This window comes from Tetrao urogallus (genome assembly GCF_951394365.1).
Source record: "Tetrao urogallus genome assembly, chromosome: 17".
Lineage (NCBI taxonomy): Eukaryota > Metazoa > Chordata > Aves > Galliformes > Phasianidae > Tetrao > Tetrao urogallus.
This window is the reverse complement of record NC_136830.1, coordinates 26163-41616: the sequence shown is the minus strand read 5'-3', so window position 1 is coordinate 41616 and position 15454 is coordinate 26163. Positions and strand designations below refer to the sequence as shown.

Genomic DNA, 15454 nt, shown 5'->3' with positions numbered 1-15454 from the left:
TTCCTTCACAAAGGTATAGAATGCTAGTAATAGAAAGCATGGGAAGAAGTATATTATTGATTCTCTCAGAGCAGCTGTAACTTAAATCTCTGAGATGTAACAGTATGGTTCCTGTATGATATCAAATTGTAAGGAGAAGTGGGAATATGTGTGAAGAATAACAGAACAAATTCAAAGTAATAACTTCAGATGCATATCTGTTAAAACTAATTAAGAATATCTGTGTGTTGTGCTACTTGCTTGCATGTGTGCTGTGTTTGATTCTGAGTGGCTACCTCAGAACCTTGCACCTGAAGGGGATAGGAGGATTGAATAGTATCAGGTGTTATTATGCTTCAGGACAGCATGCTGATTTCAAGGCAGAAGAGAAATTATAGCAGCAGGAGTTTTATTCTTGCTGCCTCTACTAGATAGAAATAACTTTTTCTAAAGGCAGTTAGTTTTGCATTGCTTGCTTAAAACAACCTGTATACTTGAAGAAGGACAACTTAAGGCTTTGATTTTTTTTTTTTTTTTTTTTTTTTTCTTTTAACTTGCAACTTCGACTTCAAACAGGTGCTGATTGAGCACATTGGGAATTTAGACCGTGCTTATGAATTTGCAGAGAGATGTAATGAACCATCAGTATGGAGCCAGCTAGCCAGAGCACAGTTGCAGAAAGACTTGGTAAAAGAAGCTATTGACTCTTACATAAAGGCAGATGATCCATCTGCCTACATGGAGGTTGTTCAAGCAGCTAATAGAAACGGTAAGCCAAATCATCCTCAAACTTCAGGATGCTCAGATATGAATTGGGTTATTTCATATATCTTAAACGGTAAGGGTTCTTGAGATTTGCAAGCTATGTTTCAGAGTAAATTGGATCAGCTAATCTATGGATTAGTGAGATTCCTGTCAAAAAGCTTGTCTGTACTGCTACATCGAAGAGAGACCTTTTATGTAGAGATAATTTAGACAGTTATGGCCTAATTACAGCCAAGTATAGTGTACTGATTTAGCTGTATGGCAGAATTTGATGGCTATGTGAAAATGCTCCTTGTTTAGTGGGGAATACCTTATCTCAAGTGTGAATGGTTTAGTATCGGTATCACGGAGTATTCTAGTAGAAACTGTTCCTAACATGGGCAAGGGGAGCGATACAGAATAACTAAATAGAGGGGATTAAATATTTCTTCTTTCTTCAAGATAACTGGGAGGACCTAGTCAAGTTCTTGCAGATGGCCAGGAAGAAGGCTAGAGAGTCTTATGTAGAGACAGAACTTATTTTTGCCTTTGCGAAAACTAATCGTCTCTCAGAACTGGAGGAATTTATTAGCGGCCCTAATAATGCCCATATACAGCAGGTATGCTTTGATCACTGTTCCCACATCTGACTTGCTGCTTAGCTGACTTGATTCTTGCTGTTACCCCTGCTTACTTTGGACTTCTAATCCAGGTTGGTGATCGTTGTTATGAAGAGGATATGTATGAAGCAGCAAAACTGCTTTATAACAACGTATCTAACTTTGCTCGCTTGGCATCTACCTTGGTGCACCTTGGAGAATATCAGGCAGCAGTAGACAGTGGCCGCAAAGCCAACAGCACAAGGACTTGGAAGGAGGTAATTTAAAACTTGTTTTTTGTTTATAGAATGTGTTCTGGTATTGCTTTTGAGCATAACTGGACTCCTTTGCTCTGTCAGTAATGTGGGACTTAAAGAACGGTTGATTCATGCCCATCTACAATGATCTCTGCTTGCTAACTGTTTCTAGCTACAGAGCATGTCTGTATCTATCAACTGTAACCTCCCCAAAATTATAAAGCTGGATTTTTATAACAGTATGAAATGAATGGCGCAGATTTTAATTATAGAACAATTATAGTAATACCTGTTTGGAACTGGAATAAACCTTGAGTTTGGTAAAGCTTTGTTAATCAACTTTGTTCTTTTATATGAGGAATTGACGTAAACATTGCAGTATTCTGCTGTGCACTCACCATTTGTTACCTCTCATTGCAGGTATGTTTTGCCTGTGTGGATGGAGGAGAATTCCGCTTGGCACAGATATGTGGCTTGCACATAGTCATCCATGCTGATGAACTTGAAGAGCTGATTAGTTATTATCAGGTTAGGTCACTGTTTATGCCCTAGAAAATTTATACTGCTTGGTTATATCTGCTGATAAAATAGTTACTGCTAAAACTTGACACCCTGTGAGACTGATCTTTAATGACTAAAGAAGTGAATTGAATACCTTTTTCTATTTTGCAATAGTTGCGTGCAATTTTTTTTATAGTAAATGTAAGGATGGTAGTTTTCAGTTTCCTATCTCTTACAATTCCATTGCCTCACTCGAGTAGTGTCTTAGAAAACTCATTTGGGAAGGAGAGTTTATTGAATTGAGCTTTAAGTAGTAGTTGGCCATAAATTTGCAATTAACTGTTATTTTCTTAATATCCAGGATCGTGGCTACTTTGAAGAATTGATTGCCCTTCTGGAAGCTGCTTTGGGCCTAGAGCGTGCTCACATGGGAATGTTTACTGAACTCGCCATCTTATACTCCAAATTTAAGCCCCAGAAAATGAGGGAACATCTGGAGCTCTTCTGGTCTAGAGTTAATATTCCAAAGGTATTCGGCAACTACATTGCAAGCAAAGTTAGGAAGATATCAGTGAATGCAAGTGAAGAAAGGAAGATGTCAGTAAATTGGATTGACTATTTTCTTCTTCTATCAGGTGCTCAGAGCTGCAGAACAGGCTCATCTCTGGGCAGAGCTTGTATTCCTCTATGACAAATATGAGGAGTATGACAATGCAATAATTACTATGATGAATCATCCTACCGATGCCTGGAAGGAAGGACAGTTTAAAGACATAATTGCCAAGGTAAGTGTTCTGTTTTCAGCTGAGACAGTCTGGAATGACTAGTTAACTGAATTAATTCTATGATTCTATGAAGGTACTGAAAGATTATTTCAGAACTGTGGCAAAAATGTACAACAGAATCCCCATTAGAAAGACTTGCTTAAGCTACTTTTTCTTGCTGTAGTTAAAACAAAACTTACAAATTTTTTATAAATACACGTTAATGGAAGCTTGTATCCTTTGTTTTCTGTTGTGCCTCACATCCTGTTGAGTAGCATCAGACAGGACAGTGTTTTCAGGGTCTGTTCAGGATCATAGATCACAGGCAGGAGGTATGACCTCTGTAGTTTCTATAACATGACCACTGTCTTAGAGGGTGTAACAGTTCTTGAGAGACTTTGGCAAATGTTTCCAGCTGTGGGAGAACTGGGGTGACCAGTCCTACGAATGTAGTGGAGAATAGTGGGATGATGAATAGTTTAGATAACATTCCAGATTGTGTACCTATTCTTACTGGTTTTACAGGTTTCAAGGCAAAAAACAAAAAAAAAAAAAACAAAAAAAAAAAAAAACAAAAAAAAAAAAACAACCACAAAAAACCAAAAAAACCAACCCAAAACTATATTTATCTGTATATAAAACTGAGTGGTTAAAACCACAGTCTTTAGGGGTTCAACACATAGCCACATTACCTCCAAGTCTACTGGGATGCCGATACCAGGATCTCTTAACAGTAGATGAGTTCGTATTGGTTTGGACTACTCCTGGTAGGTTGTGACTTCATCTGGAAGCAGATGACACAAAGAGCACTCATAAAATTGAACAAGAATTCTGAATGCAAGTGTAAAGCTTCTGGCTTGTAGAAGGAAACTTACTCCTTTAAGAATCAGGTAAACTTTGTACTGAGTTAAGTTGCTTAGTTTGGGTCACTTAAATTCACTTGTATTTGAAATACTAACTAGTGTGTAACCACACAGGTGGCGAATGTGGAGCTGTATTACAAAGCCTTGCAGTTCTACTTAGACTACAAACCTCTGCTGATCAATGATCTTCTGCTTGTATTATCTCCACGACTGGATCACACCAGGACAGTCAATTTTTTCTCGAAGGTTAGTTTGGGAGATACTGGATAAACAGAAAGTCCAACCTCTGTCTGGGGAAGAAGGAGCTGGTATCTGTCAGGTGGTTTTATCTCCAGCATGAAGGACTGAGAAGCAGTCCAATCCTAGTTTGATATGGGAAGCACTAGAAGAGTTAGCATAACTGGCCTAAGAGGCCATTTGATTTTATTTCTGGCAACTCAAAATGACATGTTGGCAGTTCTGAAGGATCCTGGAAGGAGGCATAAACTTTTGTAATAATGAATGGGAGTTTGTTGTGACACTCAATACTCCTGGTTTAATTGTGTATTAAATTATCTCAACTCCAGGTTAATCAGCTGCTACTAGTAAAGCCTTATTTGCGTTCAGTGCAGAACCACAATAATAAAGGAGTTAATGAAGCTCTAAACAACCTTTTAACACAGGAGGAGGACTATCAGGTAAGCCTCACAAAAGATACCAGTACTTCTGCGGTGCGCATCTTGTTCTTCAAAAAAGATGAAGACATAGTTTGATTGTTTCCAAGCTGACAAAGCATGTTTCCCTTGAGCAGAAGGGATCTTATGCAGTACAACAGTAATGGGGTTGTAGAATCAGACCATCTGGGGGCATGGGTGGGGCTTGAGTCATAATGTGATAACCTGAAAATGAAGCAGATATCAGTTATATTAGAGACAACCTTCAAGACAAAAGCCTGAAATGTGCATGGCAAAAAAGCTGTAGCCAGCCATATCATCAACATCCAGCTGGAAAAACCTAAGCACTTGTGAGCTATGTTTGGATGCTTCTCTTCTGTAGTGCTCATCTACTACCATCTGGAAGCATGGGTAACAATTCTATCTCAAACAGGGTTTGAGAGCTTCCATTGATGCCTATGACAACTTTGATAACATAGCTTTGGCTCAGCGTCTGGAAAAGCATGAGCTCATTGAATTTAGGCGTATTGCAGCATACTTGTATAAGGGTAACAACCGCTGGAAGCAGAGTGTGGAGCTATGCAAGAAAGACCATCTGTATAAGGTGAGCTAATGCAGCCTTTCTTCCTAACTGTGAAAAGTCTGATCTCAAAGCATAGATCTTCAGGAAATTGAGTGAATTCTGTTCTCTTCATATCTTTAGTTTGTTCTAATAAATCTTAGCTCTTTGCTTAGAATTTAAGGAAAGAATCTTAGAATAGAATAGCTTGTAATTTCAAATCTGTATCTTAAATCTAATTTGATAAAGTTATCCTGTATTCAGATCACTCATATCTACCAATAGCATCTGTACAGTTTTCACTCAAAATAAGAGGACTTAATTGAGCACTTATGTTGTGACTTAGCTCCTACACAACAGTGTTGATATATAAGACTTCATGTTTTGCCTAATACCCCACTCATCTAGCTAGTAGTAGCATGTACGTAAGGTGGAGAGCAAGAAGCTGACAGCCAAGGGTCAAGCTTAACTGTTGTCCTTTTCTGCAGGATGCAATGCAGTATGCTGCAGAATCCAAAGATATAGAACTAGCAGAAAAGCTGCTTCAGTGGTTTCTGGAAGAAGGCAAGCAGGAATGTTTTGCAGCCTGCCTTTTCACATGTTACGACTTGCTGCACCCAGATGTAGTCCTTGAATTGGCATGGAGGCATAATATCATGGACTTTGCAATGCCTTATTTCATCCAAGTCATGAGAGAATACCTCACCAAAGTGAGTATTTCATAGGCTGAGAAACTGTAACTTGTAGTTCGCTGTACAATTAGTTTTATGCAAACTGAGTAAAGCTCTCTGCATTGTACTTGGAGCGTTATTATTCCTCACGCTAAATCCTCTGGGAATTTCTCTGAGTTCAGTCACTTCAGGCTAAATAGCTACACTTCTTAATAGGCAGCTTGGCACTTGAAAGAGATGTAGTTAACTTCTGCTTTCAACAGGGTACATAAATGGTCTACTTTTTAGAATGTCTCCGTAGTTGATTAAACTACAAATTTGCTAGAGAGAACTAGTATCACTTTTTGCTTGATGTAACTGTGAAAGCACTCAGTTTTCTTGTTAGAGAAAGCATAGCTTCTGTGTGACTAACAGTACACCAGCCATAACGGTAGACTGGTGAAAGTGAACTTTCATTGAAAACAGAATTTCAGTGCATAATCTGTACAATACCAGTTTGATACCAGTAGTTAGTCCTGAATTGAGAGAGGAGAGATTCTGATCATGTGCAGTCTAGAAATGCTTGTCTCAAACAGCTCTAGCTAATTAATCTTATTAAACTAAGATTCTTCCTTAAAAGGCTCTAGGGTTGCTTAGATCATCAGAATTAAGAATTTTGTTGAAATCAGTAATCTAGAAGTGATTTCTTCAAATTGCCTCTAATCAGTCATGTTAAGAATTCCCCTCTGAATTTTCTTGCAGGTTGATGAGCTGTTCTATAAGGTGACACTCTGATTTCAAACTTTGTGTTCATTTGCGTTTCTCAATATCCTAGGATTCTCTTACAAGAATCTAGCTGTAGCTTCTGCCAGAAGAGCAGTGTCATTTAGCTCTAACTCATTTTCTGTTCATTTCTAATGCTACGAGGATGACTGATCATAAATAACTTGAAAATCCAACCAGTCTCTGCCCTTTTTTCATGGGAAATGGAAGCAAGTGATTGAGGACTTGACTATTGGGACTCCTGATTATTGTATCACAAATACCTTTGTGGCAGGGAGGATGATATTCGTAAGATGAAAGAAGTTAATACATAACATGATGTATTCTAAGTGCAAATTGCTTGTTAAAATATAAATTTCTAGGGTTTGTAGCTTTCCAGGCACTGTGAGCTTGACTAGTAACCTAAAGCATCAGTAAAAGATTTGCACCGATTTTAAACTCTTCATCCTCATATTTTACTGAAGGAAAACTTGCCACAGAAGTCCACTTGTATTCTTCCATATAAGGTTTAGGTTAAGATCATGGTTTTTAAATTGCTGGTTGGATTTACAAGCGGTTACTTACTAAACACTGGGTAACTTGCCAGAAGGAAAATGTGCGTGGTGAAAATGGTTTACACTGGAACTAATTTAGTCTGAATTAACTACAGTCATAGTACTAGAGAATGGGTCTTGAATGTGGTATGTCTAAAATTTTGTCACATGTCTAACTTTAAAAGCCCAAAACAAATTGTTAGTTTATCAGCGAAGTGTATATGTTTTCTGGAACTTACCTTTGGTTTAATGCATAAGAGAAAGATTTGAAAGCATAGGCTAGCCTGTGCCCCAGAAGAAACTAGGCACACACAGTATGATAGCGTTCATTTGGAAACCTCTTGAATAACTTCACTTTGAGGCAGCAAACCAGAAAGATGTTTAGCCTCTGCTGCTTTTGTCCATTCTTCAAGGTGTCTGCTTTCAGCACGCTTGCAGATTTTTCCAGCAGAGGGAGTAACTGAACTTCTGTTCCAAGGACCTTAGTGCTTTTGGGGCTGTAAAGAGTGAAGACTAATTCAGGAGAGTGGGAATTAATGGTCATAAGTACAACAATGCACCTCATTTGAAAATGGTAGACCTTAATTACTTTGGCCCATATTAATAGGGATAGTATTCATAATGCTAATGTTTAATGTCATTCTAAAGAACTGTTAGGTTGACAGCTGTAAGTTTGTGATTTAACCCTGCAGATGGCTGAGCACTACAGTCATTTGCTCACTCTCCCCACTCGCACTGGGATGAAGGACAGTTTTTTTATTTAAAAAAAAAAAACAAAAACACCAAGAAACAAACGGCAACTCCAAACCAACAACAAAGTAGAATTAGTGGGTTAAAACTATTTACTAAGATAGGGAGAAGGAAAATAGTTACAGCTGTGTGTGTGTGTGTGTGTGTGTGCGTGTGTGTGTATATATATATATAGGTATATATCAAGTGGTGCACAAGAAATTGCTTACCATCCCCAGACTAATGCCCTGCAATCCCCTTGAGCAGCAGAAGAGTGCCAGATAAACTCCTATCCCCTTCAAAACTCTTAATGTTATATGGTTTGGAATATCCCTTTGGCTGGTTTAAGTCAGCTGTCCTAATCCTGTTCCCTCTGAGCTCCTTAGGCCTTTCACTGAAAGTGGCCTTAGCTCTAAACAGCACTGTATAGCAGTCAACTGTAAACATCAGTGTGTTTTCAACAGTTTTTCTCCTAGAACCAAAACATAGCATCATTCCAGAAACTCTGAAGAAATCAATTGCATCCCAGCTGAAACTAAGACAAAGTTGAATGAGTTAAAGGCCTATGGCTGCTTAAGTTTTTGACGAGCAAGCTTCAAAAATTCAGGGAACTGTTAAGAACTAGGTAACCTCTTTGAAGTATATTAGAAACACCCTTTGCAGCACTTGTCATACTGGATGTGATTCTTTTAGTGGGAAAGGAGGCCAAAAAAAAGTACTGAGCTAACTGAAATATTTTTTCAGGATATTAGTACTGCCTGCATCTGGGTATGAATTTGTATGATTTTGTGGCTTTGCAGCTTTCATTCTCAGTGGTTTGCCTATGGAATATGCAACTTTTTAAACCTGAAGGAAGGTACTGTTGCCTTTTCTGCCCACCATTTCATTCTTTTCCCAGTTTAAAGCTGTGTTCAGGTTTCCTGTACTACTGTAACATTTGGCAAAAGACTTTGTCATTAACAGCTTTGTTTCTCACAGATGGGTTCTATATAGAAGATGGTACTACTAGAACACACAGTTCTAAAGTTTCTTCCAAGAAGAGTCTATGTAAATATTAATGCAGTTAAACCAGTACTCTGTAACGCAGATTTCTAGTTGTAGATAAGATATTAATGGATCTGGAATATTTGCACATATCTTGGTGCTCTTTTTGAAACGAAGAGGGCTTGCAGGTTAATAGGTAACTGTAGATTAGGCCCGTTTGAGATGATCCTTGGAACTACAATCTGTTGGCTTGTTTTCTAGGTCACTGAGTTAACAGTGAATAGAACAGCGCCATGAAAAACCATGCACTTTTGGAGGTAATGGTGGTTTTTCTCAGCTACCCGTGACAGCAATTGCAGTAAACTTAAAGCAAACTGGGAGGGCAGGTTTACAATATGTGGAATCAGTCTGCACGATTGTGTGTACCCAGCCACAGTCTCCAACCTACATTAATAATGAAAGGATTCCTTGATAGCTACAGTACCAGACATGAAAACTCTCATGTGATGGTACAATTCCTAGACAAGTCCTTCATACATCTCCTGTTCACTTCAATGTAGGTGGATAATCTTGATGCTTCTGAAAGTCTAAGGAAAGAAGAGGAGCAAGTAACTGAACCTACTCCAATAGTATTTGGTACGTGAGATACTTGGCTTTAATTGAGAACCTTTTGTCACCCTGGTCTCTCTGTGGAGGTAACTTAAGTGACTTACCTCCAAAGTACACTGGTTTCCAGAAGCTAGCAAAGTCATTGTCTCTGCTAGAAAAGCTGTGCCAGTTGAAGGGACGTCTCACTCTTAAAGTGCAGCTGAAGACCTACTTCTCTTACATGGCTGACAACACTAGCTTAGGAATAGGCTTTCAGTATAGTAACAGGAGAGGGGATACCAAGGTGTGCCCAACTCCAGAAATAACTTATAAAGCATGCTAATTCCTCCTACTGTTCCTGTCAAAGAGGAATGTGTCTGCTTTCTGCTCTTCCAAGCTGAAAGGCAGACTGGCTTTCTATTTCATTCATTTTGAGACAAAAGCAGCCAAAAAAAAATGTAGCTGTCCTCAAGTGTGCTGCTATTCTAGAAGCCCTTCTGAAGAGGCATTCTGCTAACAAGCATCTAGAAGTGGCTGGTAAGGGAAGGATGTGAATGGTTCACTGTCTGATATAAACATGAACTTTAAATCTAACATATGCATGAAGCATGTGTGCTCTTAGTTATGAAGACAAATCTGTTGAGGTGTGTTCAGATCTTTTGTAGTACTCTCTGGATTGAGACCTAACAGACTGAACTAATTGCTTGAATTGCTTTACTATTCAGTTCTGACCATGCATGGTGTTTAAAGTATCAGTTTGGCTTTTAATATGGTCTCTTCAAAACAAGCCATCATTATTGTACCCTCAAACGCAGTTGATATTCCTCTTTCATCTGAGTCCTGTCTTGCTTTTAGTTTTCTGGTAGCAAGAGCAGATGGCCTAAATGCCCGCTCTGCTGCATGTTGAGTAATAGTGTAACTTGCTAATGTGTGCTTGCACTGTGGCCAATTTTTAGCGAAAAGTCTCATAATCTTGTCCCATAGTACAGCTAGTATTAGGAAAGCTTGGGTATGTAAACTAACTCTTTTTTTTTTTTTTTTTTTTTTCCTCATGCTTTTCCAGGCCAGCAGTTGATGTTAACAGCAGGCCCCAGTGCAGTACCTCCCCAGACAAACTTTCCATATGGATACACAGCACCAGGATTCACCCAGCCACCTGTTTATGGTTTCAATATGTAACTAGTTCTCTGACAGACAGACCTTCACTGTCTCTTCTTTCTTCACTTCCCTTTTTAACTTCTCTAAGGAGTGTATGATGGTCCTAAAGGCACAGATGACCTTCTGTTGTCTTAACACACTAGCTGCCCTGCTCAGTGAGGAGACTTCAACAGGATGCCTGTTACTGTTATTTATTGATTACTGTCCGATTACATTTCAGCCTCTGAAAGGCAGCTTTTGTTAATGACATTGTGAGATTCTTGTCTGAAGTTAAGGCACTGCTTCACTAACCCATATAGCAATAACTGCTTGAGGCCAGGGAGAAGAGAGCATATTTTTCTTTCTTTTGCAAAGCCCATTAAAGGTAGCTGGGAAATTGTATGGTACCAAGTTGTTAAAAAGCTTTAGCTGAAGCTGCTGAAGTAGCAGAGTTGTTAACAATTCAGTGAAGCATCTCCTTAACGAATTCATCCAACTACCCCATTTTGTTTGCAGTCCTGTGTGGGGGGGGGGAAAAAAAAGGGCTTTCTAATACTTGTGCTCTGAATGTTTAGAGGAATAATGGGGAAGTTTCCTTTTCTGGACATTAGTGCTGTTGGAGTTTGATGCTGTTTGAGTCTGTTCTATATTTTCTGGAGTAGATCTGAAACTCAAAGAAAATAAATCTTCTTGTGGCAGAGAGCAAATATTTCCCAGATCCTTTTTGTTTAACAAGTGCGGGACCATGTTACTTGTTGACGTTTAATGGTACTAAAGAAAACTTCATCTGTGTGTGGAAAGTGAATGTGGGAGTGCATATGGCCTGCCAAAGTTGTTGAGGTGCAAGAGCACAGTATCAGAACTAGGAAGGGAGATATATTATTAAAATAATGAGGTAGTAGGGAAATGATCCTGTCTTTTTATTTGCACGTTTAGTTGGTTCTGGCATTGGCTTCCTGCCACACTGTGTTCTGACCTCGTCTGATGGGCAGTCAGCTCTGTCTGAATCAACAAGATTCAGAGATTCAGTTCTGCTGTGCTGCAGTAGCATCAATGGTGTCTACCACCCACCTCTTTCTTTTGAGAATGCCTATGAGGCTGTATTACTGTTTTGTGCCGCTCTACAAATACCTGTATCATTAACATTTTATGTACTTAGATAACAATGTATAATTTATGGTTATGAATCTTGTGCTAATCTTAATTATTATAAAAGTCCAACTATAAATGTAAATCTGCAGTATTTATTGTGTGGCTCTAGTCTTCATGTCCTGGGGATGGGGTCTGGTTATTATTACTAATCTGCCACATCAGGTATCTTAAACTGATAAATAAGGATGCCAGGCAGCAAAAAGGGAAACTTATACCAAAGCACATAATATAGAGGGCTCAGCAAGTGATTTAAAAGGGAGTAGCGGTCTCTTCAGACACATCAGCATGCTTTGTCATGTGCAGAGGTAATGCTGCAGGAGGCAGTCACATGCTTATGTAGCTTCATTCATTGGTCTGGAAAATCATAAGCGTAGTCCCATGCCAGAGGAGGTGCTACTGTTAGTCTTCTAGGCTTTCTCCAATGAAATGCATTAATTTAGCAGCAATAGCAGTGAGCTATACCTTTCATATCATGTTCTACTTGAATGGGGCAAATTGTCTTTAAATGCCAACAAGTACAGAATTAATCATAGAATCCTGGAGTAGTTTGATTTAAGGGAACCTTTAAGATCATCTAGTTGCAACCCACAGCTATAGACAGGAGCACCTCCCACTATACTAGTTTGCTCAAAACCCCATCCAGCCTGGAAAGTTTTAAAATCAGTAACTGTAGACAGTGTTGGCACAATTCTAACAATTATGTTGTCTCTTGCTTGCTGTACTGTGTGATAATAATGGCAAAGAGATGTGGTATCTACCTTTCTAATGAAGGCCGGAATGCTCCTAGTGCTTATGTAATGCTTTCGTTTTGTGCTGGTCAGCACTTAATGGCTAAGCTTGCAATACTGAGCAGCTAATGACTTCAAGTAAATCTGCGCTTCATCCAGTCTTAGTCCTAGCAGGAGCTAGCTGGATAGAGTGCTACTTTCCAGACAAACAGCGCTTATACTCTGTAATTGGTTTCTTGTGGGTCAACAGCGGTTTGGGTAAGGCAGCTGGAATTAAAGAGAAACTCTAAAATTAGTATGACTGTGGAAGTTTCCTTCTCCTCAAATTGAAAATTCAGTGCAACTTTATAGTAACAATTACAAGCTCATGTTGGAATACAGTAAACTGCTAGATTAAATACTAGAACAGCACATGACCTGTAGAGAACTGAACTAGCCTGAGAATCTTTAATTGCTTTAGTCTAGAAATTTAACTACAGGAATGACTGGGTTCACAAAAAGGGTAAGGCAGTCAGCTCTCTTAAATAGTTCTGCTTCAATTGGTCTCCTGGTATCTTAAGATTTTGATGCATATAATGGCTTTTATAAGTTCTGGAATGTGTTCCGTTCTAAAAAGCATCCAGAATCCAGAAGCATACTCTCAACTGTTACTGTGTGGCTGTAGCTAAAATATGCAACAAATTCTTGCCCATCATTTAGTGGTCTAAGTGGAAGAATTAAACAGTTTACAAAGTTGTAGTGTTCATCCAAGTTTAAAAAAAAAAACACTCATTGTACCAAATCTCCAATCACAAACTCCCCTGGCGTTTCTGAGTTTGAATGCTATCATGCAAAATGGATTGTGATAGGCTTGTGATACTGCTAAAGAGTAATTTGCTTAAGGATCTACATAATGTGTTTTACACACATGCTTTTTTTCTTTCTTTTTTTTTTTTTTTTTTTTTTTTGAGAAAGCAGGCTTTTGTGATTTCTTAGATGTTAGGGGGTATTTTCCCCAGAATGATGAACTTTGCAACTATGGGTCTGGCATCAGATGACAAACAATTCACAAGCACTGCACTGCAGCCATTTTAATGTCTTGTGACCTAGGTGGAAACGGAGCTCTCATCAAATAACTGTAAGGGCACGTGCTTATCTTGGCATAAAATTCCAACCTGTGTTCAGTTGCTCATTCTGAGCTGGCACTTACTGATATCCTTTGTTCCCTCACATTTTCAAGTGTTTCTGGGTTCTTTTGGTATAAAAACAAGTAAAAGGAAAAGGAAAGAAGAATGTCCAAGAGCTACTTTTGGAAGCAGAATTCTTTTATAGCTGCTGCTGTCTGCTCTATTGAGCCAAATAAGCCAGCCCTGGAAACTGAGGAGGAATTCATCACTGGGGTAAGTTCTGTTTCTTTCTGTCTAAATTAAGTTGTGGTGTTTTACAAAACTTCTATTTCCCACCCTTCTTTTTAGTCTTTTTAGAGAACTGTACAATTAGATGGTAGCGTAACAGAAGAAAATGTTCTTAAGTTGTTTCATTGCATTAAAAAAAAAAAAATCTAGGTAGATAAAGTCTATTCAAATGAATACTAATTATGAAGGCAATACAGGGAAGATGGTAGTGGCTGTAAGGTGTGAAACTGAATTTTCTTCAGTTTCTTCAACTGTAAAACTGACAAGGAAATTCAAATAACTTTTGTATTTGAACATACGATATGTTTAGGCAATGCTGTTCTTAAGCTTCTGCATGGTTAAAATTTCTGCTTGTTTGTAATATTTTAATTGGCAGGCTGGAACTTAGAATTGGGAAACTGTTAGTGTGATTAAAAGGTGTTGTACAACGCTGATTTTCATTGAGAAAAAAAGGGAGGCAAATCTTAGAACAAGTAGCATTGTATGTAACAGGTTTCTGTAACAGTTTGGAAAGTGTGCATAAACCTTTATAATAAACATATATTTCTTATCTGTAGAAGTATGCTTCCCATACTACTTCATCCTCTGTGTTCTATGTAGTTTCGCTCGTCACTGTTTCCAGTCTGAATACATTTCTCCTTTTGTTTTACAGCGTACGCCAAGAGTGCTTCACTCTCATTTATTCCCACAAAGTCAAATTGGGTCATCTTGAATATGTGATAAAATGTTAAGGAACGTAAAGCTGAAAAATGATAAACAATAGGAGAGTTGCTTTGTAACATGGGTGTGCAATTAGGTTATGTTTTGCAGAGTGAATCAGTACTTTCATAGCAACCTGCAGGTGTACCAGTTTAATGGACCTGGAGTTTTTAAAATTCTTTTACATACATACATACATACATACATACATATATATATATATACATATATATATATATATATATATATATTTTTTTTTTTTTTACTTCAACAAGCTTTCAAAGAGTTGTATGGGGTTTTTTTTGTTTGTTTTGCTAGTATAGCTTTCTTGTTTTTCTATACTGCATGTTTTCTGTGGGTATATTTCCAAAGGTAAGGATAGATCCTGACTCATGTTTTACTATTAAAATGCTGTAAAATTGTTAGCATGCCTATGTCAGTCTAGGTCTTTCAGTGTGGAGCCTTTTAGATCTTTCAGAAAGGTAGCAGAAACCATCAGTTTTCTTTCTTGCTTAATATAGATAATGTCAGCCTTTTAAGTATTCATATGAATTTGAAATGCAGTCAGTGAAAAGTAAATCTTGTCTACCTGTTATGTGTCAGAATTTGTTTATTCAGTTACGTGTTCTCCTGTGTTGTTTGGTGAGTCGAGGAGAGGTGCTGCTGGTTTTTTTTTCCCTGTTTGCTGTGGTTTTAATCAAGACTTCAAAATCTTTTTAACAAGGATTTCTAATGGGCTGTTAATAGAGACAGTGTTGGTAACTGCATGTGTGTTCAAGCAGTGGTAACACAAGTTGTTTCAGAAGAGTATCATCTTTCTCATTGTCACAGAGGTTCCTGCTGCACACACATGAAAGCTAGTGAAACACTGACTCACAAACATTCAATATGATTGTTTCTCATTGAAGTCTGTTATGCATAAGATCTTTTTTTTATGCCTAAGAGAACCTGAGAAGAAATAACGTTTATTAATGTACCATAAAACTCCAAGTGATGTGGATTAATAATGCATGAGGAAACTTCTAGTGGTTTGAGTTGTAATGGTTCTGATGGTAGTGCTGTTTGTTTAATGAGGTGAAGAAATTTTCTGTTTCAAGGATATGTAATAGAAAACTATTGGTCACTTCTGGTCTTTAAAACCATGGTGTGCTTGCAAGT

At 38.2% G+C, this 15454-nt stretch overlaps 1 protein-coding gene across 1 annotated transcript in view; it reads left to right on the top strand.

Moving 5' to 3' along the window:
* The window catches only part of LOC306953004 (clathrin heavy chain 2), a gene marked incomplete at both ends in the record, with an annotated part of 39077 nt that extends 28712 nt beyond the window's left edge, over nucleotides 1-10365 (top strand). Inside the window, 12 exons of the mRNA XM_079543795.1 lie at nucleotides 556-748; nucleotides 1186-1343; nucleotides 1436-1600; nucleotides 2000-2107; nucleotides 2442-2609; nucleotides 2716-2865; nucleotides 3822-3953; nucleotides 4274-4384; nucleotides 4794-4964; nucleotides 5408-5629; nucleotides 9159-9234; nucleotides 10250-10365. Coding sequence (XP_079399921.1) covers nucleotides 556-748; nucleotides 1186-1343; nucleotides 1436-1600; nucleotides 2000-2107; nucleotides 2442-2609; nucleotides 2716-2865; nucleotides 3822-3953; nucleotides 4274-4384; nucleotides 4794-4964; nucleotides 5408-5629; nucleotides 9159-9234; nucleotides 10250-10365 — 1770 coding nt within the window. The remainder of the gene's footprint in view (nucleotides 1-555; nucleotides 749-1185; nucleotides 1344-1435; nucleotides 1601-1999; nucleotides 2108-2441; nucleotides 2610-2715; nucleotides 2866-3821; nucleotides 3954-4273; nucleotides 4385-4793; nucleotides 4965-5407; nucleotides 5630-9158; nucleotides 9235-10249) is intronic.
* Nucleotides 10366-15454: the final 5089 nt, after the last annotated feature.